General features: G+C 41.4%; 1 protein-coding gene across 1 annotated transcript in view; it reads right to left on the bottom strand.

Moving 5' to 3' along the window:
* The window catches only part of LOC116863111 (14-3-3 protein epsilon), a 47,470-nt gene extending 26,804 nt beyond the window's left edge, over window positions 1–20,666 (bottom strand). Inside the window, exon 1 of the mRNA XM_032850615.1 lies at window positions 20,482–20,666. Coding sequence (XP_032706506.1) covers window positions 20,482–20,545 — 64 coding nt within the window. The 5' untranslated portion in view covers window positions 20,546–20,666. The remainder of the gene's footprint in view (window positions 1–20,481) is intronic.
* Window positions 20,667–24,983: the final 4,317 nt, after the last annotated feature.

Raw genomic sequence — 24,983 nt, 5'->3', positions numbered from 1 at the left:
CATGACCTGAGCCAAAGGCAGAAGCTTAACCAACTGAGCCACTTAAGTGTCCCTCATTGTTTTTATACACAGTTTTCCTTAAACTAGACTGTAAGCTCTTCTGCATGAGGTATAATAAATTCTTTTATCATTCTTAAGGGGAAACTCCCAAAACTCACTAAAATACCTATTGATTACAAAGCCCAAGACTGGGGGTACCTTACTGGCTTCAGTCAGGTGAGCACCCAACTTTTGATTGCCGCTCAGGTCCCATATTGCACTCACTCTACACTCAGCAAGGAGTCTCTATTCTTCTCCCTCAGCTCCTCCCCCAACTTGTTTGCAGAGGCACCAACTCTCTCCCCCACTTGCTAAAATAAGTAAAATCTTAAAAAAAAAAAAAAAAAAAAAAAAAACACAGAAGCCAGGGTGCGTGGGTGGCTCAGTCATTAAAGCGTCTGCCTTCAGCTTGGGTCCTGATCCCAGGATTCTGGGATCAAGTTCTGCATCAGGCTCCTTGGCAATGGGAAGCCTACTTCTCCCTCTCCCACTCCCCCTGCTTATGTTCCCTCTCCTGCAGTCTCTGTCAAATAAATAAATAAAAATCTTAAAGAAAAAAATACAGAAGCCAACACAGGGGAACAAAATGACAAAAATCAACAAGCTAGAGTAAAATGAAGGGAAAAAACATTAAGAAGACCATAAGGCATGCAGTGCAACCACAAAACAAGATACTATTTTTTAAGTCAGGATAAATCTGATTAGCATTTATAGCTGAACTTTAACCTAAACTTTTTTTTTTTTTAAAGATTTTGTTTATTTATTTGTCAGAGAGAGATCACAAGTAGGCAGAGAGGCAGGCAGAGAGAGAGAAGGGGGAAAGCAGGCTCCCCGCTGAGCAGAGAGCCCGACATGGGACTCGATCCCAGGACCCCGAGATCATGACCCGAGCCGCAGGCAGAGGCCCAACGCACTGAACCACCCAGGCGCCCAACTTTAACCTAAACTTATATGGAGTTGCTTGGCTGGCTCATTCAGTAGAGCACCCAACTCTCAATCCCAAGGTTGTGAGTTCAAATTCCACACTAAGCATGGAGCCTATTTTAAAAATAAAGTTATTTTTAGGGGTGCCTGGGTGGCTCAATGGGTTAAAGCCTCTGCCTTTGGTTCGGGTTATGATCCCAGGGTCCTGGGATCGAGCCCCTCGTCAGACTCTCTGCTCAGTGGGGAGCCTGCTTCCTCCTTTCTCTCTGCCTGCCTCTCTGCCTACTTATGATCCCTGTCAAATAAATAAATACAATCTTTAAAATAAATAAATAAAAATTAAAATAAATTTATTTTTAAAAATAAAAAAAAGTAAAGCTGAAGCTGTGTTAAATATTCATTCTATCATTTGCAAGGCAGTAACTAACTCTTAATACCGCACGCTTGGGCAACTATATCCATAACCATTAACCACTGTCTGTTAAAAGTTTAACAGACAAAAATTAGACAAGAAGCTATGCAGTACTACTACATAGCTTCCAATATTCTAAAACTCAATCCCTAGCAATTACTTAACTGCTGAAAAAAACAGCTGAGACAGGACAGTCTGCAGCAGGGAACATTACAAGGTCATCTAGTCAAACCCAGCTATATAACCAGGACACACATGAAATTTAGAGTACAGACCAAATGCTTAAACTTTTAATAAGCACACTCAGTGAGGCATATGAGAAATAACGATTGATTCCAGTTGTTCTCAACCCCAGCTGCACACTAAAATTCCTTAAGAAGTTTTTCTTTTTTAGAGATTAGATTGACCTTAACCTTCATGTTGTCTGGCTAAAACCATCCAATTTGTTTTTAAAGATTTTTTTTAAGAGGGGGGAGGAGTAAAGAGAATCTTTTTTTTTTTTAAGATTTTATTTATTTATTTGACAGAACGAGAGAGAGATCACGAGTAGGCAGAGAGGCAGGCAGAGAGAGGAGGAAGCAGGCTCACTGCTGAGCGAAGAGCCCGATGCAGGGCTGGATCCCAGGACCCTGAGATCATGACCCGAGCCGAAGGCAGAGGCTTAACCCACTGAGCCACCTAGGCGCCCCAAGAGAATCTTAAGCAGACTCCATGCCAAGAGTGGATCTCACAACCCTGGATCATGGCTTGAGCCAAATCAAAATTAGATGCTTAACCAACTTAGCCACCCAGTTGCCCCCAAAGAACTTTTTTTTTTTTTTTAAGATTTTATTTATTTGACAGGCAGAGATCACAAGTAGGCAGAGAGGCAGGCAGAGAGAGAAGGGGAAGCAGGCTCCCTGCTGAGCAAAGAGCATGATGTGGGGCTGGATCCCAGGAATCATGACCTGAGCCAAAGGCAGAGGCTTTAACACACTGAGGCACCCACGCACCCCCAAAGTATTTCCTTACATTCACAATGTTTGATGGAAAAAAGAAAATCCCATTTTGCTAAATAATGTGTATGTTTCCACAAAAAAATATAATACAGATGTATGCATCAGCCGTTTCAGGAAACATTTTTTCACATCAATGAAATCCAGATATTTCTTAGTGATTTTATGTCAATGGTGTGATTGGCAGCATTTTTCTTTATTAGTGTTATTTAAAATAATAATGCATGTTAAACCAATAGAATGTTGGTGTCTATAAAGTGATGTATGTTTCTGCACTTATACATGCACTGGCACTTGAGCAAAAAGAAAATTCTCAAAGTATATTCAAAACATTAACAATAACAATATTAACTACTGGCAGGGCAGAGTAGCTATCAGTATTTATTTCATGGGGCTGTACAATTTAACTTTCTTACTTTTTTTTTTTAAGATCTCATTTATTCACTTGAGAGAGCGAGGGAGGCAGAGCAGCAGAGGGAAGCAGGCTCCCCACTGAGCGGGGAGCCAAACACGGGGCTGGACCCCAGGATCCTGGGATCACCACCTCAGCCGAAGGCAGTCGCCCAACCAACTGAGCCATCCAGGCACCCTAACTTTATTACATTTTATTTTAGATTTTGTAATTCAAAAATTTAAAGTATACATTTCATATTTTAAGTAACATTTAAAATACTTCAATACATGAAGTTTTGTAGTGAAAAAATTATGCACTGCACCTTCATAAATTGGTGGTACTGTAAAATGAAAAAATCCTTTCAGAGAACAGTGAAAGCAAAGAAGCCAAAAGCTACAGGTTTATTTACTTTGACGAATAAATTCCACTCCTCAGAATCTCTCCTAAGCAAATAGCCCAAATTACAGGAAAATCTATTTTGGATAGAAGTATTTCACTACAGTTATCACTAGCAATATACTAACCAAAAACTTAAAGTAGTTTTTTAGTGGATAGATCCATAGCCAATAAAAAACATTTACAAACAGGGACTCCTGGGTGGTTCAGTCGGTTAAGTGTCCAGCTCTTGATTTCAGCTAAGGTCACTCTAAGATTGAGTCCCACGCTGGGCTCAGCACTCAGCTAGGAGTCTGCTTGAGATTCTCTCCCTCTCTCTCCACCCCTCCCCTCTTAAATGAGCACTCAGCTTGCTCGCTCTCTCTAAAATAACAAATTCTTTTTGGGGCACCTGGGTGGCTCAGTGGGTTAAAGCCTCTGCCTTCAGCTCAGGTCATGATCCCAGGGTCCTAGGATCGAGCCCCACATTGGGCTCTCTGCTCAGCAGGGAGCCTGCTTCCCCCCACTCCTCTCTCTGCCTACCTCTCTGCCTACTTGTGATCTCTGTCAAATAAATAAATAAAATCTTAAAAATAAATAAACAAAATAACAAATTCTTTTTAAAAAAACTTTACAAATAGTTCATATAAGAAAAATGTCCATGATACAAAACTAAGTAAAACCAGGGGCACCTGGGTGGCCCAGTCAGTTAAGTGGCTGCCTTTGGCTGCGGTCATGATCCCAGGGTCCTGGGATTGAGCCTCATGTCAGGCTCCTGGCTCAGTGGGGAGCCTGCTTCTCCCCTGCCTGCTGCTCCCCCTGCTTGTTGTGCTTGCACTCTCTAACAAATAAATAAAAAATAAAATACTTATTGCTAATATATAAACAATAAACAATAACTCCTTAAACTAGGTAAAACCAGTGGTACCTGGCTGGCTCAGTTGGTGGAGCATAAGCATGCAACTCTCCATCTCAGGGTTCTAAAGTCAAGCTCCACGTTGGGCATACAGCTCACTTTAAGTAAGTATTTCCAAATGTAAAAAATAGTAAGTGCAAAATTAAGTAAAACCAGACATAAAGATGTATAAAAAATAAAACAACAAAAAAAAAACCCCACAATGAAACAGAACAAAAAACTACTGTGCAGAAAACACCAGTTAATACAGGTTTTCTTCCCACCTTTGATTTTTCACAAATATATAAATACATCTAAACTGGAAAAAAAAAATACAGAAAATATTCTGAAAAGATACGTAAGCTGGAAAATATCCAAGTGGCTCAAGTTAATTTTAATGCAATTTAGCCAGCTACTATTTTTAGTAATGACTGTCCTCCTAAATTCCTCTGCTTCACAAGTGTCAGTAAACTTAAAAAAAAAAAATCAGGGGCGCCTGAGTGGCTCAGTGGGTTAAGCCTCTGCCTTCAGCTCAGGTCATGATCTCAGGGTCCTGGGATCGAGCCCCGCATCGGGCTCTCCACTCAGCATGGAGCCTGCTTCTCCCCCCTCCTCTCTGCCTGCCTCTCTGCCTACTTGTGATCTGTCTGTCAAATAAATAAATAAAACCTTAAAAAAAAAAAAAAATCAGTTTCAGATTTTTAAGCTTAAAAACCTGAACGTCAAATAAAAGAGAAAAAAGTAATTTTGATTCTTTAAATCCCATCTTGATTAGTGAAATAAATCTATATGATCTAGACTTGATCTGAAGGTCCCTAAAATAGGCATAAAGAATTCTTTTAATCTAATTATCTTCAAAGCCATACAAAACTAAAATAAAATAGACTGCTCTACATATACTAGCGTTCCAAAACTCTTTCAGCTTTTAGAAGCGGAGGACAGAAAATTGGGAAACAATGTTAATGCAGTCTGATAGGTAAGAATAAAAGGTAAAGGGCCGCCTGGGTGGATCAGATCAGCTCAGATCAAGATCTCAGGGTCCTGGGATCGAGCCCCACAGAGCCCCACATCGGGCTCTCTGCTCGGCAGGGAGCCTGCTCCCCCCCCCACCTGCCTCTCTGCCTACTTGTGATCTCTCTCTGTTAAATAAATAAAACCTTTTAAAAAAAAGAAAGACTAAAAGGTAAATTTGAAATGACTAAAGAAATATTGGTAAGGGGCACCTGTGTAGCTTAGAGTTAAGCATCTGCCTTCGGCTTGGGTCGTGGTCCAGGGGTCCTGGGATCAAGCCCCACATCAGGTTCCCTGCTCAGTGGGAAGCCTGCTTCTCCCTCTCCCACTTCCCCTGCTTATGTTCCCTCTCTCGCTGTGTTTCTGTCAAATAAATAAAAATCTTAAAAAGAAAAAAATGTTGGCCAACAGCACTCTGAAACAAGGAAGGCTAAAATCAACAAATTTCTAAGCAAGCTGCAGCAAAGATGTCTAAAAGATGAAGGTATAACGAACCATGTTAATGGTGTATTATCTGTCAATTACTGGGAAGAGGAAAAATAACAGCATCTAGTCTAGTAAAAAACCAAGGTCCTCGTTGACCATTCCCCAGCACCCCCAAATTACATGCTTTAAAAGTCACATACCGGGAGGCGCCTAGATGGCTAAGTCAGTTAAACGTCTGCCTTCAGCTCAGGTCATAATCCCAGGGTCCTGGGATAGACCCCCGCACTGGGATCCCTGTTCAGTGGAAAACCTGCTTCTCCCTCTCCCTGCCACTCCCTTTGCTTGTGCGCGCGCGCGCGCTCTCTCTCTCTCTCTCTAATAAGTAAAATCTTTAAAAAAAAGGTCACACACTGAAAAGGTACATGAGGAGAAGGTAGAGGGCCAGGGGCGCCCAGCTGGTTCAGTCAGAACACTTGATTCTTGATCTTGGGGTTCCAAGCCCTGCTTTGGGTAGAGATTACTTAAATAAATAAAACTTAAAAGAAAAAAAGAAAAAGTAAAAAGCAGAGGGCCATATTGCTGTATCATTAAGTTCCCAGAACTACTTTCCTAGCCAGCCCTTTATAAAGCTTTTGTCTTGGATATTAAAAAGTTACAAGCAGTGGTATTTTTCTTATACTCGACATTTTAATTTCTCTATGCCTTGATTAAATAACATTTGAACATATTCAATGACCATGTTGAAAGCTAGAAGGCTAAGAAACATGTCAAGGATTTCTAAGATTTCAAAGCTAGAAACAAAGAATCTCACAATGGGGGAGGGGAAAGAGGGAGAACACCAGTTATTTAAAAAGGCGGCGGGGGGGGGGAGGGGGGGGCGCGCTCCTGGGTGGCTAAGTTGGTTGAGCAGCTACCTTTGGCTCAGATCATGGTCTCAGGCTCCTGGGATGGAGGCCCACATCAGGCTCCCTGCTCAAGAGGGGGAACCTGCTTCTCCTTCTCCCCCTGCCCCTCCCCCTGCTTGTATACTCTCCCCCCTCTCTCGAATAAATAAAATCTTTTAAAAATAAATAAAATAGTAAGATAACTTCCAAACTTATAAATGAGATTCTACTGGTTACAGTCAAGGAAGCATATTACTACTGCATAATCTAATAAATCCAAATATCTTTTTACAATTGTAGTTTACCAACTGCGAAATATATCATTAAGACCAATTTTCTTCTGAAAGTGAGCACCAGGGGCGCCTGGGTGGCTCAGTGGGTTAAAGCCTCTGCCTCCGGCTCAGGTCATGATCCCAGGGTTCTGGGATCGAGCCCCACATAGGGAATCTCTGCTTGAGGGGGGGCGGGGGGATCTGCTTCCTTTCCTCTCTCTCTGCCTGCCTCTCTGCCTGCTTGTGATCTGTCAAATAAATAAATAAAATCTTAAAAAAAAAACAAAGAAAGAAACTAAGTAAGTGAGTGAGCACCATGGTCTTTTCCATTCTCTTTATTCTGACAACTAGCCAAAAAGGATAAATTCTGGGCTGCCCAGCTGGCTCAGATGGTGGAGCATGCAACTCTTGATCTCAGAGTTGAGAGTTCTAGTCCCTTCTTAGGTTCAGGGACTACTTAAAACTAAAATCTTTACAGGCACCTGGGTGGGTCAGTTGAGTCAGCATCCAACTCTTGATTTTCGCTCAGATCGTCTCAGGGTTTTGAGATCCAGCCCCAAGTCAGGCTCCCTGCTTAGAAGGGAATCTGCTACCCTCCCTCTCTCCCTCTGCCCCTACCCCAACTTGTGTACTCACTCTTTCTCAAATAATCTAAATAAATAAAAACAAAATATTTTGGGGCAACTGGGTGGCTCAGTCGTTAAGTGTCTGCCTTCGGCTCAGGTCATGATCCCAGGGTCCTGGGATTGAGCCCTGCATCGGGCTCCCTGCTCAGCAGGGAGTCTGCTTCTCCCTCTCACTCCCCATGCTTGTGTTCCCTCTCTCGCTGTGTCTCTGTCAAATAAATAAATAAAATCTTTTTTTTTTTTAAGATTTTTATTTATTTATTTGACAGAGAGAGATCACAAGTAGGCAGAGAGGCAGGCAGAGAGAGAGGAAGGGCGGGGAGAAGCAGGCTCCCTGCTGAGCAGAGAGCCCGATGCGGGACTCGATCCCAGGACCCTGAGATCATGACCTGAGCCGAAGGCAGCGGCTTAACCCACTGAGCCACCCAGGCGCCCCAATAAATAAAATTTTAAAAAATCTTTTTCTTAAAAAAATTCATTTTGAGAGGGGAAGAATTTTATGGGCCACCTTTTCTCCAAAATTTTCAAAATGTATCTGCAGTACCTGTTACACAGCTCCAGAAGTTGTACTGCACAGTGACCCTAAAAGTGATTCATCAAAAGAACTGTAGGGGCAACCCAGCAATTGCACTACTGGATATTTATCACAAAGATACCAATGTAGTGATCCAAAGGGTCATGTGCACCCCCATGTTTATAGCAGCAATGTCCACAATAGCCAAACTATGGAAAGAGCCTAGATGTCCATCGACAGATGAATGGATGAGGAAGATGTGGTGTATATTATACACTATGGAGTATCAGGCAGCCATCAAAAAAATGGAAATCTTGCCATTTACAACGTGGATGGAACTAGAGGGTATTATGCTAAGCAAAATATGTCAATCAGAGATAGACAATTATCATATGATCTCACTGATATGAGGAATCTGAGAAAAAAGACAGAGGATGAAGGAGAAGAGAGGAAAAAAGGAAGCAAGATAAAACCAGAAAAGGAGTCAAAGCATAAGACACTTAATCTCAGGAAACAAACTGAGGGTTTCTGAATGGGAGGGGAGTAGGGGAATAGGGTGGCTGGGTGATAGGCAATGGGGAGGATATGCACTGTGGTGAGCACTGTGTGTTGTATAAAATTGAAGGATCTCAAGCCTGTAGCCCTGAAAGAACAAATTATATGTTAATACTAATTAATTGTTGGGGCACCTGGATGGCTTGATCAATTAAGCATCTACCTTCAGCTCAGGTCACCATCTCAGGATCCTAGGATCCAGTTCTGGATCAGGCTCTCTGCTCAGCAGGGAGTCTGCTGCTCCCTCTCACTCTCCCTTTGTGCCCTCTCCCTCTCAAAAAATTAATAAAATCTTAAAAAAAAAAACAAAAAAACTACAAACAGGAGCGTCTGGGTGGCTCAGATGGTTAAGTGTCCAACTCATGATTTCAGCTCAGGTTGTGGTCTCATTGGTCGTGAGATGGGACTCCATGCTCAGTGGTGAGTCTGCTTGGGATTCTCTCTCTCTCTCTCTCCCCCTCCCCCCTCCCTCCCATTCCCACTCACATACACTCCTTCTCTTTCTCAAATAAATAAATAAATATTTGGGGGAAAAAACCCAGTAGCTGGGAAGTTCAGTTAAAAAACTGCCTTCAGGGCGCCTGGGTGGCTCATGGGGTTAAAGGCTCTGCCTTCAGCTCAGGTCATGATCCCAAGGGTCCTGGGATCGAGCCCCGTGTTGGGCTCTCTGCTCAGGAGGGAGCCAGCTTCCTCCGCTCTCTCTCTCTCTCTCTCTCTGCCTGCCTCTCTGTCTACTTTGATCTCTGTCAAATAAATAAATAAATAAATAAATAAATAAATAAATAAATAAAATCTTAAAAAAAAAAAGAAAACTGCCTTCAGCTCAAGTCATGAACCACGAGTCCCAGGATAGAGTCTAGCATCAGGCTCCCTGCTCAGTGGGGAGTCTGCTTCTCCCTCTTACTCTCCCCTTCTCTTGTTCTCTCAATTCTGTCAAATAAATAAAATCTTAAAAAACAAAAACAAAACAAACAAAAACCCTGCAAACAGGACAAATTTAATTATCCTGAAAAAGAAATAAAAGACAACAGACCCAGAAAACTAAAATACGTTAAAATCAATTACCAAAAAAAAATAAACCAGCCAACACAGAATTACAAAATAACAACAACAAAAAAAATTACACAATTACAAAAAAGCAAAACCAACCTCAGAAAATATTCATGTACAGTACCTCAATAACCCTGGTACTTCCTTAAAACCTTAATGTCTTTTGGGGTATATTGAGGCCTCACCTTCCAGACCTTCCAACCACTACTTAACTTAGGTTGTACCATAGAAAATGATCATTTTTGTAGGTCAAAAATGACTGAAACTGAGGTAACTTCCAGTTATAAAAAAGTCACCATGATAAAAAGTACATACAGCATAGGGAATATAGTCAAATATACTGTAATAACTTAGTATGGTTAGAGACAGTTAACTACACATGTGTGCTGAGCACTGCACAATGTACAGAATTATTGAATCACTACATTGTACACCTGTACATCATATGTTAACTACATTTCGACTAAAAAAATGATGGAAACTGGTAATTTCATATTGTTCAACCTTATAACTCATTCAACACAAGTAGAAATATAAATGCAAATTTGGAGAACGCAACTTTTCTATTCAACAAACCAGTAGCTAAATTAGCTGGAGTAGAATCAAAACTGCATAGATGTAATCCCAGAGCTGAATTTAGATTTCATAGCTCTCCATCCACTACTCACAAGGCAAATATTTTTTTAAAAAATCTACCTGCAAATTCATAAAATAACTTTCAGAAATTTCTTAATATACAGATGGGAAAAACAAGCCCTGAAAGTAACATGTCTAAAAGAAGAATAATTGAGATAAAATCTGGACATGAGAGGCGCCTGGGTACCTCAATGGGTTAAGCCTCTGTCTTTGGCCCAGGTCATGATCTCGAGGTCCTGGGATCAAGCCCCACATCAGGCTCCCTCCAGGAAGACTGCTTCCCTCCCCCCCAATACCGCCTCTCTGCCTATTTGCGATCTCTGTCAAATAAATAAATAAAATCTTTAGGGAAAAAAAAAAAATCTGGACAGGACAGACCTTCCCTAAATTTAATTACTTCTGGTCCAGTGTTTGTTCTACCATCTCTTTTTGCCTCTTCACTGGAAAATATACTCAATCTGCATACCCTTCTGTCTCCTTCGTGTGAAAGAAAATGTTACAAAGAGACATGAAGTCAAAAGACCATTCGAGGCAACTTTTAAGTTATAAAATTAAAATCTAGGGGCACCTTGGTGGCTCAATCGTTAAGCAGCTGCCTTTGGCTCAGGTCATTTCAGGGTCCTGGATCAAGCTCGGAATTGGGCTCCCCGCCCAGCAGGAACCCTGCTTCCCCCTCTCCCACTCCTCCTGCTGGTGTTCTGTCTCTCACTATGTCTCTAACAATAAATAAATAAAAATCTTTTTAAAAATTAAATCAAATTAAAATCTAAGGAACAGAAATAGAGCTTCAAAAGCAGTTTAGACTAATGTTTATTTTACACAAGTATGGAAGTCTTATCAGCCTGGGAGTAAAACAGATGCATCCCAGTGATGTTACCTATTACCTGTCACCTTTCCTAAAATTCTTAATCCTTACCTGTAAAATGGGTGTTGTATTTACTATGCAGGGTTTTGTTTTTTGGTTTTTTTGAAGATTCAGAGAAATAATAAGAACCTGGCATATATATAGTTGTTAGTAGTAATTATAGAGTTTTATAATCATAAAGTCCATGAAAAAAAATTTTTTAACTTTTTTTTTAAGATTTTATTTATTTATTTGACAGAGATCACAAGTAGGCAGAAAGGCAGGCAGAAAGAGGAGGAAGCAGGCTCCCCGCAGAGCAGAGAGCTGATGCAGGGCTCAATCCCAGGACCCTGAGATTATGACCTGAGCTGAAGGCAGAGGCTTAACCCACTGAGCCACCCAGGTGCCCCTAACTCTTCTTTTTTTAAAGATTTTATTTGACAGAGAGAAAGGGAGAGAAAGAGAGACAGATACAGCTAGAGAGGGAATACAAATAGGGGGAGTGGGAGAGGAGAGGCAGGCTTCCCACCAAGTGGGGAGCCCCATGCAGGGCTCAATCCCAGGACCCCGGGATCATGACCTGAGCCTAAGGCAGACACGTAACAACTGAGCCACCCAGGCGCCCCTAAGCATCCAACTCTTGATCTCTGCTCAGGTCTTGAGTTCAAGCCCCACGCTAGGCGTGGAGCCTATGAAAGGAGAAGAGAAGAGAAGAGAAGAGAAGAGAAGAGAAGAGAAGAGAAGAGAAGGAAAGAAAAAGAGAGAAAGAGAAAGAAAAGAGAAAACAAGCACACTTTCAAGTTTTCTATAGTCTTTGATATGGGACAGGGACCTGCATTAGGTATATATAGTGCATTATGTCCAATACCACTGTTGTTACTAATTCAAATTAACTCTATTACACATACTAACAGAAGAATAATTCTAAAGTGTTTATAACATTCACTACAATGTAAGCTCCTTGAAGAAACCCTTTGTCTATTTTGTTTAATGATGAATCCCAAGTGTCTGGAACAGTGCCTGGTACATAGTTGGATCTCAATATGTATACTTGTCAAATGCCTTTGGAACTTACTTTTAATACTCTGAATACTAAAACTTTTCAAAACACAATAATCTCGACATTCAAGCACATACTATTTTTTTCTTCTGGTACCACCCTAAACAGAACTACCTCTCACTGTAAAATTTACTTCCCTAGAAACAGGAAAAAAATTTGTTTAAGCCTTCTAAAGAACTTCCAATTATCCTGTTAGGTAAAAAACAAGACAACCTTCTACCCAGATTCTATAATTTTGACTGCAAAAATGTACCTCTCCCATCAGTCTCAATATTGGGGGAGGTGCGGAATTCCCTTACCCCATCAAAACAGGAGATTTCTCCTTTCAGAGTTTAGGACGATATTCCCTCAGGCAGTTAACATGTTTAGCTGTGCTAGAAACAAAAAGATGAGGTGTGGGGCGCCTGGGTGGCTTAGTGGGTTGGGCCTCTGCCTTCGGCTCAGGTCATAGGGTCATGATCTCCGGATCTTGGCTCAAGCCCCGCACCAGGCTCTCTGCTCAGCAGGGAGCCTGCTTCCCCCATCTCTCTGCCTGCCTCTCTGCCTATTTGTGATCTCTGCCTGTCAAATAAACAAATAAAATCTTCAAAGTAAAAAAAAATTTTTTTTAAAGATGAGGTGCAAAGAAAATAGAGGTAGAAAGTAAAAGATTGGCCAGGTAAGTTACCTAAGACACTGATATACTGGGGAAAAAGGAAAAAAGAGCTCAAGGTCTAAATTTCTTCTCATAATTTCTATAGAATTAGAAGACACAAAAAAGAAACATTAACATTTTGTTGTGAAATACATGGGGAGAGGGGAATGAACAGAAATAACCCTTGTACTGATACACTTTAAGAGGGAAGTTATACTATTTATTCAGATTTATTACCAATTTGACTTTTCCTAAGTCTCTGAACAGACAAAAAAAAAAAACATCATCAAAATTTCAACAGTTTTAAAATTGTGAGGAAGAAGTCTATACTGCACAGAAAGAAATTTCATTAATGAATTCCTTTTGGAAAATCTAAAAATAGTATCATAACTGTCAGATATTTTCTTGTCAAAGAGCACAAGATGTTTTGAAATTTTCATGGTAGTACTTTCATAAAGTTTTACTATGTAACATAAAATTTAACCTATTAACAACAACAAAATCAATTAAGGGGTGCCTCGGTGGCTGTCAGTTAAGCATCTGACTTCAGCTCAGGTCATGATCTCAGGGTCCAGCTACTTGCTCAGTGGGGAGTCTCCCAGTCCCTCTGCCCTTCCCCTCCCTCTCAAATAATTTTTTTTTAAAAAATCAACTAATGAAAGAATCAATTAATCACACAAACTTAAGCAGAACACATTTCTACAAAACAAAGGTGTTCACAATAACTTTTCCAAAGACCTCAACCGACTAACCACCAAGGATTAAGTAGTATTAACTGGTAACATTTTATTAAATCAGAACCCATTCACTACCCAAGGCTTACCATACATCTTTAGAATCACAATTCACAAAATTGGCTCTAGGTTCCTAGTCAGTAATCTGAGACCGCTAACAAAAATATTTTAACCCTGAATTACTTTATATTTTTATTCTATGGAACCTTTCATTCCAAATCCACATATAACAAGTGTTGTATCTGCCAGGGACACATGCATATTCTCCTGAATATTAACCTGAAATTAGTATCAAAAATACTACATAGCAGCTCAAAATGGCCAAATTATAGATTATCTTGATTGGATTTAATTTAGCCACATTCACTTTCAGGATATGAGTATTTTCACATCTGAATTACAATTAAGGATTTTATTTTGAGAACTAACTTTTCTTTATGCAAATATAACTTGGGTACTAAAATGACAAGAGAATGCTTGCTAGGAATAATTCAAAAATCGTAGGTCATGGGGCACCTTGGTGGCTCAGTGGGTTAAGCCTCTACCTTTGGCTTGGGTCATGGCCTCAGGGTCCTGGGAGCGGGGAGCCTCCTTCCCCTCTCTCTCTGCCTGTCTCTCTGCCTACTTGTGATCTCTCTCTCTGTGTCAAATAAATAGAATCTTTAAAAAAAAGGGGGGGGGGCGGGTAGGTCATCTTCTAATACAACCATAGTGTATCAGTAGCAAAAACATACACTTCCATCTTTCACACTGGAAAGAAGGAGTTTTTCACAATAAGTAATATTACCTGGCCAAGTATTATACTCTGCCCTTTACTAAACCCTTTAATTTCAATACAACCCTGTAAATCAGCAGGCAACGCAAGTTACCGGAATCGCCATTTTATAAGATAGAGAATCCAGATGATTCCAAGGCCTTTGCACTACTGCATCTGCCAAAGTATGAAATAGCCATAACCCTTAGTATAAAGTGTCTCCTTCAAATTTTATATATAAAAAAATACTTATCACTTTAGCTGAATAAAATCCTGACCTGATCACAAGGCTACCAATGACAGATCTGCCCAACTACTGAGCTAGATCACTGGAAGAGGGGCAATAAATTCAAGATTAAATTTCAAACAAGATAAACCAGGATCATGGCCATGTTTCTAAAACAGAATTCGGTGTTCTAAACAAAATAGTCCTAACAAGGTATGGGTGAGACTATAAACACATATCTGGGGAAAAAGTTCTGAGTTTAGGGACAAATACTGCTTCTAAGTATTTTTAAACACTCATCTAGCTCAAGGTAGACATACATAAAACCAACATACTTGGCCTGGACACTATCAGTCAGGTTGACTAGTTGGTATGCCAGCAAGCTCTATTTTCAGCAACTATCCTTGACTTTTCAAGTTCCCAACTGGGGGAGAGGGGAGGAGGAAATCTTTTACTTTGCCTTTGATTTCTCTTATGTTCTGCCAAACGTTAACTTCATTTCAGAAAGGGGACTTGAATCTAAGATACTTCTGTGGTAGAGGGGATGGACAAAGCTTAAGAACTTTTGTATCAATCTAGGGGCTCCTGGGTGGTTCAGTCGTTAAGCGTCTGCCTTCGGCTCAGGTCACTATCCCAGGGTCTTTCCTGAGACTGAGCCCCGTATGAGGCTCCCTGCTCGGCAAGAGGCCTGCTTCTCCCTCTCCCACTCCCCCCTGCTTGTATTTCCTCTCTTGTGTCTGTCTCTCTCTCAAATAAATAACTATCTTTAAAAAAAAAAAAAAAAAAAAAAAAAAGAACTTTTGTATGAACCCAAATGAGATGAGTAGAACAAATGGTCATAAGTATGATAACCATAAGGCAAGTTTGCAGCTCAGGACAATCCTAGTTTACGCTTGCTATCCCAGCACTATTATGAACTGGTACCCCTTCGTTTCAAGGCATCCTGATTCGAATGATAAATCTTGATGACCCTTTAATTATTATGGCAGTTATTACGACCCAGTTATTATGATGTAACCTCATTAACATGTTTTAGTTTTTATTTAGTTATATTTAGTTAATGAGCTTAAAACATACAATTATGTTGGCAAACCAATTTGTCAACTAGGGTATATCAGTATTTAACTGTACCAAATTGTTACGTGACCACTTCAAAAACAGACAAAACTTTTTGTTGCTGTTCCCCACTACCCCTTAACAGATTCTTTTTGATAGTTATCTAGGTTAATATTTGGAACCTCTGCAAATTATTTGCCAACATTTCCCCCTCCTGAAAGTGTTATGACTATACCATTAACTAAAAGGCTGCATCCATCAAGACAACGCTGGGGGGGTGGGGATTGCCTTTAAAAAAGCAATTTGCAGAAATGCACGCATTAGCCATACCCCAGCACAGACACCATGACAAACCAAGAAAACAATATGCAAACACACATTTTGAGATTACCTAAAATCCCTCATTCTAACTTAATTTACTGTGCCTTAAAATGAGATTTTTTTTTTAAGCTTATTATTTTTTTAGTAATGGCTACACTCATCCTGGGGCTGGAACTCAGGACCCCAAGATCAAGAGTTGCATGCTCTTCTGAGCCAGCCAGGTGCCCCAAGGTGGGATTGTTCTGGAAGTACAAGGTTTCTTCAGAAAAGCATTAAGATATTTTATCTACTATTTATGATGGATACCAGTCATAAACACCAAGACATATTATTTGAAGTAACTGCTAAAGAAATAGGCACACTCCCAAGGTACTACCTTACTTAGTTACACATAGGTCTTTTGTCAGTGGCTTAGGAAAATAAGAGTACTCATCTAAAGGTCAGCAGACAAGTTCTGGCTTTGCCATTTACTAGCGTACCAGTCATGTGGCAGAGAAAAAAAAAAAATCACGACATCTCAAATTCACGTTTCTGAACCACTAAATGGAAGTAACATTATCTAGTTCACTGATACCTGAAATAGGTAAAAATGTCTGTGAAAGTGGTTCCTGAGTGAAGTTCTATATAAATGCGGCATTAAATAGTTTAAAAATTTAAACTTTACCCTACTCCTGTCATTATTGCTTAAATACACAAATGTAAGGTAAAAAGGAAATCTGCTGCAAATTCAGCCTACAGGCCTTTTTTTTAATCATGCTTTCAACTTCTTAAAAGTATTGGTAACTCATTTGTAAAATTCAGTACATTAAGTTACCAGACTGAAAATTCACTTGCTATACCAGGTTAAAGTCAGGAAATTTTTCCAATATTTCATATTCCCTTGACCGAACTATTAGACAATTATGATAAGCCTGCTTGTTTATATAAATTTTCAGTGTGTTTTCTTGTACTTACTGAATCCAAATTTTGCTCAGACTATGTGTTCTACCTCATATAATTCAAGCTGAGACCTTTTCACATAAAGGTGAAAAGGATACCTAGGTATGTGCACAGTAGTAAGCATTTACTCCCATCATCTCAGATTACAATTTCATTATATTCCATAGTTTGGGAAGCCAATAAAATAAACTGAAATTTGCTCATTACACACAATATTGTATGGAAGTCTAAAGTAGGGGTGCCCAGCTGGCTCAGGTGGTGGACCATGTGACTCTCGATCTTGGGGTCAGTGACTTCAAGCTCCACATGTGATGTAGTTTACTTAAAAATTTTTTTAAGTGCTTAAAGAAAAACCCCTCTAAACACAATGGAGCATTTGCTTTAATGAGCAGAGTATCCAATTCAGCTTACGTTTAGGCAGGAGAAAAAATATATACGATAAAGTTAACTCCATTAACTGAAAATGCAGTAATAAAAATTACTGGCCTAAGTAAAGAATTGACAGCAACCTGTTTTAAACTCATTACTAAAGTTAATTTGCTGGAGTGCCTGGGTGGCTCAATTGCGGTTAAGCGTAGGGATCTTGGTTTCAGCTCAGGGTTGTGAGATCAAGCCCTGCACCAGGCTTCTAGATGGCTGTGGAGCCTGCTTAGGAGTCTCTCTCCCCCCTCTCCTTGTACCCCTCCCCCTGATCACACCTTGCTCTCACTCCCTCCCTCTCTAAAGTTAATTTACTATTTACCTATTTTCCCCATAACATGTATTAAGGAGTTATTTTAAAACATTTCCCCACCTTTCACTGACTACCAAAATAAGCTAGAGATAAGGCTCTGGTGTTTTAAAAGGACAGCTCTCAATAAGTAGACTCAAAATAAATGCCTTCCTAGTATCGATGCATTCAGAGAGAGAATGAATAATCAACAGCAACCATCAAAACTTTACTCTTGCCCCACATGGAGCAATCATCACAGGGAAAAGGTAAGGGAAGGACAAAGCCAGCAACTACCTCACAAACCCAAACGTACTTTATGCTGACCCCCTCGAATTTGAAAAACGTGAAATCTTCTCTTTTCTTTACCAATGGGGTTTATATATATATATATATGAGAGAGTAAGACTTGGTTAAGGAATGTTAAAAGGTAATAGATTTGACTCATACAGCTACAAATGTTGTAAAAACTATCCCTTAGACTTCAGACTTATTAAGTGATGAGAGGCTAGATTTAATCTTCAAGATGAACAGTCCTAGCCTATCTGGAACCCACCAGCAGCCTTTTCCTGAACACAGCTTAGCTCTTCCTCTAGTACCATTAAATGATCCATATAAATTGATTCCAATTCCCCAGGACATAACTAAATAATGCTACAAATAAGTATTAAGGTCAACAGACTATGCAAAATAAAAGATACTGCAGGAAACAAGAAAAGCTGATATTTACATCCAAGTACCCAAAACCAAATCATTCAAACTCACTTTTCCTATCTTCCACTCCCACACCACATACTGTTCAGTGACTAAAACTATGGGAAATTTTAGTCACCACAAACAAAACTCAACTGTTGTACCCAATGAAAGAATGGACACAGGTAGAGGCTGATTCCTGATGACTGCCTTTCTTTTCTTCCCTTCCAAAAAATTCCTATCTTGTGCCCGACAGACAGTGGAGTTCCTCCCCACCGGGTAGATCCTATTTCCCTCCCGCTTTCTATCCTGAAGAAGATACAATTAACGATGTGGCTCTCTCTATACAGTGCTATGCTGAATAACTAGTAAGGGTTTCATTAAAATTCCTCAACACTCAAATCCAAAATATTACTACTAAACCGTCATTCACTTGGAAGCTACAACCATGAGCTTCCAATTCAGTTTTTAAAACAAATTAAAAAAAAAAAAAAAAGAAGAAGAAGAAGAAGAAACCAACAACAAAAAACCCTTCCTCCACATCCTTTTTGGTTATCCTAGCAAGCTGACTCAAAACCTAAATTCTCACAGACCAGAAAGCATTCAAATATAATTTCAGGTTTCCTCCCAAGGAGACTAACAGATTAAGAGAGGAACCCACTGGGGGCATAAGGGGGGAAAAGAAAGAACTTTCACTACCAGCACACCTACATTGTTTCACTTTTAAACACTGAAATAAAGACAAATCCGACCTCGAGCTGTACTTCCCCATCTTATTTTCCTCCCCCTCCCAAGAATCTTGTTCAATACAAAGAGACATTTAAGGATTTAAAACACAAATTTTAGTGCACTACACCCTTCTTCAATTTGAGTCCCTAGCCTAATTTTCAAATTCCTGAATCCTAATGTACGATACACTGGGACTACCCCTGTGGCTATACACATGACCAACCAGGCATTCAAGGAAAGCAAGGGCCCTACAAAGCATTTTGAAAAGTAAGTGGCTTCAGTAATTACGAAAAAATCTGAACATCGATGGCACTGGATTCCAAACTTCTCTCACCCTGGAGAGCCTCTGAAGCACAGAAGCCACATTTAAGAATTTTTTTTTTTTTTATAATACTACAGTTTAACAGATATGGGGGTAATTCAAGTACCTAGGTCAAAACTAAAGGTAGTGGGGGGGGGGGTTAATTTTAAAAAGCAGCCTGAGAATCACTAAAACGGACACAATGGACATTTCGATCAAGTTCTGAAAAAAAAAAACTAAAGAACCTAGAAGGCAAAGAAGCAATGAACAAAGAACTGTTCAAAACTGTACACAGAGCCATTTATTTAAAAGAGAAAAAAGAAAATAGGATCTGCCGGGATGCCCTATGTTCAAAATCCAAAAACCCAAGCATCGGGTGAGTGCCTGGGATAGGTTACGATCCCCAACGAAGTACAACAAACACGCATTCCAATCCCGGGGAGTGACCAAGATACAATTACTAAACCTTATTTGAAATAACTTTATTTTCCCACAGGTCTTTCCATTTATCATGATGGTTCGTGTAAATAGGAAAATCAACATTTTTACACACTGGTAAACTGAGACACGGGCATTTGTGGGATTCAGAGTCATGGTCTCCTTGTTCCCTGTTCAAAGCTCTATCCGCCAGAACCTCCAGCTAACGGTGCCAGAAAATGATTACAAGAACTTCGAGCTCTCCAGGATAAGGCCAGGAAAGGGACCGTGAGGTTTTTCTAGACCTCCCCAGAAGAAGGCGAGGTTGAACGGAAAGCCTTAAAAACCCTCAACACAAGGTGTGTCGGCCTACAGAAAGGAAATCCGATCGCAGCATCTCAGCTGGCCTCCGCTCAAGGATGAACTGCAGTGATTCCCACTCTGTCCTTCCCCAACCCTCACCCAAGACTGCCCTCCACCACAAACCCAAAGCAGCCCTCCGCTCGCAAGGATTCTCCTTTGTGAGACTCCACAGCCGCCGCCCCACACTGGGCCTCCGGGGACAAGCCACCGCCCCCACCCGCCATATTTCTGTGAAAGGCGCCCGTGCAGCTCCTGGTGCTACTCTCCCTAATGTGGAGAGTGTTTCTTCCCCCCCCCCCCATCACCCCACCCAATTGTTCTCCACATCCGAAGACGGCCCAGATGCTCCCTTGGGGCTCGCTCGCCCGGAGATAGCACCCGCCATCTCCTCCCCCCCCCCCCCCCCCGGGCCCCCCCCCCCCCCCCCCCCCCCTTTTCCACCCAACCCCCCCCCCCTTTCCCCCCGGCCTCCTGGCCCGCGAGTGTGTGTAGCAGAAGACGCCAAAGGGGTCAAATTCCCGGGTCTGGGGCCTCCCGCCGCTCCGGGAGCCCACAGGGCATTTCCTACTTTCCGAATCCACGTCCCCGGCCAAGCTCGGAGACGATGCCGCCATTTTGTCTCCTGCTCCCGGCCTCTGTGGGCGGCGGCAGAGGGTCCGAGAATTCCAGCCCCCTATTGCCCCCCCAACTCACCGTCGTATCGCTCAGCCTGCTCGGCCAGCTTCGCCTGGTACACCAGATCCTCCCGATCATCCATAGCGGTAGCGGCTCCGGCAGGGTCTGCGCGACGGATGGAAGCGGATAGAGTCTCCGACTCTCTCAGCCTCTCGCTCCGTGTCCGGGCAGCAAAAATGGCGGCGCCTCAATCCGGGACTTCCGCCTGCGCACGCGGACAACTGCTCAGCTCTATGGCAACCGCTCCCTGGCAACTGGCGCGGGGGGCGGATCCGGGAGCTCAGAGCCCGAAGAGGCTGGAACCAGCTAGCGGTCCCTCCTCCGTGGACTCCGAGGGCGTTGGAGGGCTAAGGCGGGAACTGCGACGGCTGGGAGGGAGAGCAGCCCGGAGACAGAGTCGGGGGTGGGGGGAGCTGCCTGGACCAATTCTGAAGAGAGTGAGCGAGGGATCCTGAGTGTGCGGAGGGCCCACGCCTAGACCTGAGGGCAGAGAAAGCTCTAACGGTTTTTGTAATGGCAGGCCTTCCTCACTGAAACCAACTTCTCTACCTAACCTGTTTTCCCAGCCAAGCCCAGTCCTGGGCCTTTTTCACACCCTTTTGACACGGGGTAAAGAGTGGGAGTCTGCTATAAATGGTAAGGGAAGGGGCCTCGCAGTTTTCGCACCTCAGCTCACATAGAAGATTTTGCAGTCTGCTCCCTTTTAGCCTTCCTTTTCACCCTAGGTCTGCCATGGATAGGAACAAGGAAGTTAGAGAAGTCTAGTCTGGACTGCAAGTTGTGAAAGAGTGGGACCAAGATTAATCGAGATTGAAGAGGCAGAAGTGAGAAAGAACCTGGCCTGTTTTGCTTCCCAGTGGATCCCCAGCACCTTGTACCCAATAAAGTATTGGTTGCAAGGCTGGAGCTCACGTTAAAATACAAACCATGTGGTGGGGTGTGCAATAGATGTGGAATAAAAACAAGGTTGGGGGCTTCTGGTTGGCTTAGTCTTTAGAGCACGCAACTCTCAATCCCGAGTCCTGAGTTCAAGTCCCACATTGGGCGTGGAACCTATTTTTAAAAAAACACCACCACCACCAGAAAAAAAAAAAAAAAAAAACCCTTAGGTTGTAACCAAATTATGAAGAACCTTAGATGCACCTTATTCTGTGGGCACAAGGGAGTTATGTTTCTATGATTTTGCATGGAGGTTGCCATCATAGATAGACTCTGAAAAGATCAATAAAGATTGCACAGCAGTCCTTGCAGAGCTGCTGCCCCAGAGCCATCTGTGCCACCCAGCGAAGGATAATGCCACCGTGTCCTCCGTCAAGGCTCTAGATGGGGAGCCCTTGGGCCCTCCTCCTTCAAATTGTTTGCAGTCAAAGTTGCAAAGACAGCAGAAAACTTTCGTGCTCTGAGCACTGGGGAGAAAGGATTTGGTTATGAAGATTCCTGCTTTCACGGGATTGTATGCGCCAATGTGATGATTTCACACACCATCAATGGCAATGGTGGCAAGGCCATCTATGGGTAAAAATTTAATGGTGAAAATTTCATCCTGAAGCATATAGATTCTAGCATCTGTGCGTGGCAAATAAAGGACCCAACACAAAGTTTTTTATCTGCATTGCCAAGATTGAGAGATTGGAAGGATGGCAAGCATGTGGTCTTTGGCAAGGTTATTGTGGAAGCCATTGAGAGCCTTGGGTACAGAAATGGCAAGATCAGCCGATGATCACCATTGCTGACTGTGGACAAATCTAACAAATTTGACTTGTGTTTTGACTACCACAACATTCCTTCTGTAGCTCAGGAGAGCACATCTTCCACACCCATCTGGTTGAAATATCCTATCTTTGTGCTCTCATTGCAATTCTATAGATTACATACTTTCTTTACTCCCTTCCAAGTCTAGCTGGATTGCAGAGTTACATTTATGATTATAAAATAAAAACTATACGAAAAAGATCACACAGTCGTGATTAAAGAAGAGATTAAATTATCAGGCTATAATAATGCGGGTAAAAGGTAATACACGGTTGTGGTGAAAATGGGAAGGAAAGGACAAATAGGAATAGTATTGCAGAGAAAAGCTGCAAGAGTTTGTAACTGGGGGCACCTGGCTGGCTCAGTTGGTAGAGCATGCAGCTCTTGATCTCAGGGTTGTGAGTTTGAGTCCCATTCTGGGTGTACAGATTACTTAAAAATTAACATCTTAAAAAAAAATACTTGGGGCGCCTGGGTGTCTCAGTTGGTTAAGCGTCTGCCTTCAGCTCAGGTCATGATCCCAGGGTCCTGGGATTGAGCCCCGCATTGGGCTCCTTGCTCAGCAGAGAGCCTGCTTCTCCCTCTGGCTGCTGTTCCCCCTGCTTGTGCTTGCTCACTCTCTTTCTCTCTCTCTCTTGCTTGCTCTGTGTCAAATCTTTTTTAAAAAATCATGAAACAGGGCGCCTGGGTGGCTCAGTGGGTTAAAGCCTCTGCCTTCGGCTCAGGTCATGATCCCAGGGTCCTGGGATGGAGCCCCCCATCAGGCTCTCTGCTCGGCGGGGAGCCTGCTTCCTCCTCTCTCTCTCTCTCTGACTGCCTCTCTGCCTACTTGTGATTTCTGTCTGTCAAATAAATAAAATCTTAAAAAAAAATCGTGAAACATAGTAAATAAGATTTGGAGGGAAAAAGCTTATAGCTGATCAGATATGTAGATTTTGTGAGGAAGAACAAAAATTAAAATTGACTTTCCATCTTCCCACCCTGAGTTCCTGGGATAATGAGTGGTAGTACCATTAACAAAAAATAAGATTGATGGGGAAAGTTGCTGATGGATGCCACAGAAAGACATGAGTTCCTTTTAGCACGTTTTAGTTCTAAGGTTCTCACAGATCACCCACAGATCATAGAAACTTGGAATTTGAAAAGGCGACTGGCCTTCCAAACTGAAAGGAGGCTGCCATGGAAGCAGCTGGAGAATATGTGCACGTAGAAGACCAAACAGACCTTGGAGAATACCTACTTTTGGGCGCCTGGGTGGCTCAGTGGGTTAAAGCCTTTGCCTTCAGCTCAGGTCATGATCTCAGGGTCCTCTGCTCAGCGGGGAGCCTGCTTCCTCCTCTCTCTCACTCTCTCTGCCTGCCTCTCTGCCTACTTGTGATTTCTGACTTCAAATAAATAAATAAAACCTTTAAAAAAAATTTTAATGGTAAAGGTGAGAAAACATCTGGGTTCCAGTCCTAATTCTATTCTATAATATGTGCCCTTCAGCAAACATTGTGTTCCTCTGTAAGTTAAAGAACTGGAGACTGTATGATAGGCTACAAAACAAATTTAATAAATGTTAAAAGACTGAAATCATACAAAATATCATTTCCTATCACAATGGATTGAAACTAAAAATAAAAACTGGAAAATTAACAAATATGTGGAAATTAAGTAATGCTGTTAAATAATAATGGGGCAAAGAAGAAGTCACAAGGGAAATTTAAAAATACCTTGAGATGAGTAAAAGCCAAAACACAATATACCAAAACTTCTGAGATGCAACAAAAATGTGCTAAGAGGGAAATTCATAGCTGTAAATGCCTACACTAGAAAAGAAAGATTTCAAAGTACTAAACTGTTATTAAACTTTGTTTATAACTTTGTCATTAAACTTTGTTTAATAAATAACTATTATTAAACACCTTAAGGAACTACAAAAAGAACAAACTAAACCTGAAATTAGCAGAAGGAAATAAACATAAAGATTAAAGTGGAGATGAAATAGAAAATAGAAAAAAAAAAAAACTCAACCAAAAGCTGGTTCTTTGAAAAAGGATAACTGAAAAACCATTAATTAGATTGACTAAGAAGGAAAAAAAAAAGCTCAAAATTAAAATCAAACAAGGGGCACCTGGTGGCTCAGTCGGCTTAGCATTGACTCTTGATTTCAGATCAAGTCATGATCTTGGGGTGGTGGGATTGAGCCCTGCATCAGCCTCTGCGCTGGGTAAAGAGTCTGCTTGAGATTCTCCCTCTGCCTCCTGGACTTGCTCTCATGCTCTCTCTCTAAAATAAATAAAATCTTAAAAAAAAAAAATAGAGGCAGTGGGGTGGCTCACTATGGTAAGCATCTGACTCTTGGTTTTGGCTTATGTCATGATCTCATGGGTGGTGAAATGGAGACCCACATAGGGCTCTGCACTCAGCAGGAAGTCCGCTTGAAGATTCCCCCTGTCCCTCACCCTGCTTATCCTCTCGTTCTCCCTCATTAATAAATAAATCTTTTTAAAAAGTATAAAATCAGAAATGAAACTGGTGACATTACTACAAACTTTACAGAAATAAGGATTATGACTATTATGAACAATGGTATGCCAATAAACTGGATAACAAATGGACAAATCCCTAGAAACATACTGAGATGTTGTGATATAATTAAAACAAAAACAAACACATAAAACCAAACATATTTGGCCTTTATGCTTGATTCCTGGAATGGAGCTCCTCAAACTCTTAAAACTTCCTGAACTGGTGAGGAGCTTCTTTTGTTATATGTAATAAGT

The sequence above is a fragment of the Lontra canadensis genome, unplaced genomic scaffold (assembly GCF_010015895.1).
Source record: "Lontra canadensis isolate GAN:19392208 unplaced genomic scaffold, GSC_riverotter_1.0 scaffold546, whole genome shotgun sequence".
NCBI classification, from domain to species: domain Eukaryota; kingdom Metazoa; phylum Chordata; class Mammalia; order Carnivora; family Mustelidae; genus Lontra; species Lontra canadensis.
Note: the sequence above shows the minus strand (reverse complement) of the source record. Positions and strands in the feature narration are given on the sequence as shown.